The following is a 2,104-nucleotide window of genomic DNA, read 5'->3' as shown; positions in this document are numbered from 1 at the left end:
CCCTCTTCAGCTCGGATTGTTTTGTCCCAAGCGATTTTCTGCAAGGTTGCGTTAACAACTCACTTGCCCATTGATCTTCGCTGCAGCAGGGCTGGAGCTACAGAAGTTACAGAACACAGCAAAACTGTTGCAGCTCTATAAAACACACTGTCATCTTGCTAGGGTAAGCAAGATTTTTGAGAGCCTGTTCAGGAGTTTGTCTCCTGTAAGCTGTTCTACAAACAGTGCTGGCTGCTGACCTGCCGAGGCAATGAACACACATGGAGAAAGAAGGCAGAAAGCTTCTGTTTCAGGCTGATTCCTGTGAAAAAAGATTTTGTTTATACAGCTAGGCCTTGCTTCTTAAGGGCTCCTGCATGAAAGCCTCCTACTGTGTAACTATGAACAATAACAGAACACCTAAAGTGAGAAAAAACACCTGACCACTGAGTGCAGCTTCTGCACAAAGAGATCTTCAGGCAAAGAAACAATCACACCAACAGACACACTTTGAGGCTTAAGAGCTGCCTGATCTATACATTCCTTACAACACTCTACTCATTTCTGTGGCACTAACCAACTTGCAAAGAAGACATTTGGGATTTTGCACTAACTCAATCAGAACTTCACAGGTGAAACTGCAACTTCAGCCAGTGAAGCTGGGCTACTAACTCCTACAGAGAATATTAAGAAGTGTGATCTCCTCCCTTCAGTAATCCCACAGGACGTGTTTCAAATCCAAAGCATCACTTTAAAAGTCTGAAGTTGTTTCAGTTTTTGCTGAAGCATATAAAGGTACCTAAACAAGAGAAGTTATATGAACACTGAAAGCAGATTTAGAGTGAAAAAAAAATAATCACAAAGTGAACAAGCAAAGAATAATTCTGAAGATCTGAAATTAATTTTTTAAGCTTAAAATATTTATAACTGACAAATATCTGGAGCTTAGCCATGGTTTTTAATTTTGTAGCAACTTTTCAAAATCACCAGCATGGAATCATAGATAAAACCAAACCATGTAAAGCTGTGCACAATGAAAAAAAGAGTCTTACCAGCAACTTCTGCCAAGCACGCAAAGTTCTCATCATTGTTCATTAACTTTCCATGTGCAGGACAAGAAGGAAGATCTAACCCCACTGTTGCCCACCATCCCAAAACCAGATGTAAATCGCTCTGTGCAGATGAGGCAGATGCTGCATCCAGGTCCACACCTCACGTTCCAGTTCGCAGCCATCTGCTCGGTGCCATATTTTCAGTTGAGAACTTGTCACTGTTAAGCATTACCTTCATTCAAAATTAATTGTGTGCGATTTTGACTCCACTCCTAATTACTTCCTAATATCCTCCTTGGCAGTCTACATACTTTGATTACAGTAAGCATCATTTGGGGGGGGTGGAATAATTCACAGAGGGAAGAGAAACAGAGAGGTGGCACTTACTGTGTTGCATTTTGTTCCACAGACCACTTGTCGGTGGTTCAACCACTGGGAGGCAAATACTTTATTAAGGGTTCCGAGGTGAAATTCTCTTTCCTTCAGGAGGCTGGGAAGCTGCTGGGCTGCGTATCCGTGCAACAGGCGGTGATAGCTGGACTCGTTCTGCATCCGGAGCTCTCTACCTTTCAGGTAGTACACCAGAGACCTTTTCACGGGGGGAAGTCTTTTCCTTTTGTGAGCTGAGTGATCCCACCCATACTGCGGAAAATAAACATGGAAATTAGATAAAGCAGCTAGAACAAACTTAGGACACAACCCTGCTAAAGGGAAAGATGCTCTCAGTGAAACGCTGAAGCCTTCCAAACTACCCACGGCACAGGGTACACCAGGAGTAACCGGGAAGTGCTGACACAGCCCTCCAGCAACACCGGATTCAACACAACCACCTACGAAAGTAGAAACACCGCGATTGTGTTAAAACCAGTCCACACCAGTGCGGCACCGCTGAGACACCAGATCCGCGTGTCAACAAGGGAACCCCAGAGCCGCTTTAAATGGGAGGGGGCGGCCCCGACAGCCCCCGCCCCGAGATCGGCAGGTTTTGGGGGGGTGGGGGAGGTGACACCGCCCGATACCGACCGCGCTGTCCATCGGCCTCCTCCGTCCCGGCCCCGGCTGGCCCCGCAGCA

At 46.0% G+C, this 2,104-nt stretch overlaps 1 protein-coding gene across 1 annotated transcript in view; it reads right to left on the bottom strand.

Annotated features, from left to right (window-relative positions):
• The window catches only part of DCAF12 (DDB1 and CUL4 associated factor 12), a gene marked incomplete at its 5' end in the record, with an annotated part of 23,736 nt that extends 22,063 nt beyond the window's left edge, over positions 1 to 1,673 (bottom strand). The window contains 2 exons of the mRNA XM_029083643.1: positions 1,419 to 1,537; positions 1,598 to 1,673. Coding sequence (XP_028939476.1) covers positions 1,419 to 1,537; positions 1,598 to 1,673 — 195 coding nt within the window. The remainder of the gene's footprint in view (positions 1 to 1,418; positions 1,538 to 1,597) is intronic.
• Positions 1,674 to 2,104: the final 431 nt, after the last annotated feature.

The sequence above is a fragment of the Antrostomus carolinensis genome, unplaced genomic scaffold (genome assembly GCF_000700745.2).
Source record: "Antrostomus carolinensis isolate BGI_N321 unplaced genomic scaffold, ASM70074v2 scaffold5992, whole genome shotgun sequence".
Classification (NCBI taxonomy): Eukaryota; Metazoa; Chordata; class Aves; order Caprimulgiformes; family Caprimulgidae; genus Antrostomus; species Antrostomus carolinensis.
Note: the sequence above shows the minus strand (reverse complement) of the source record. Positions and strands in the feature narration are given on the sequence as shown.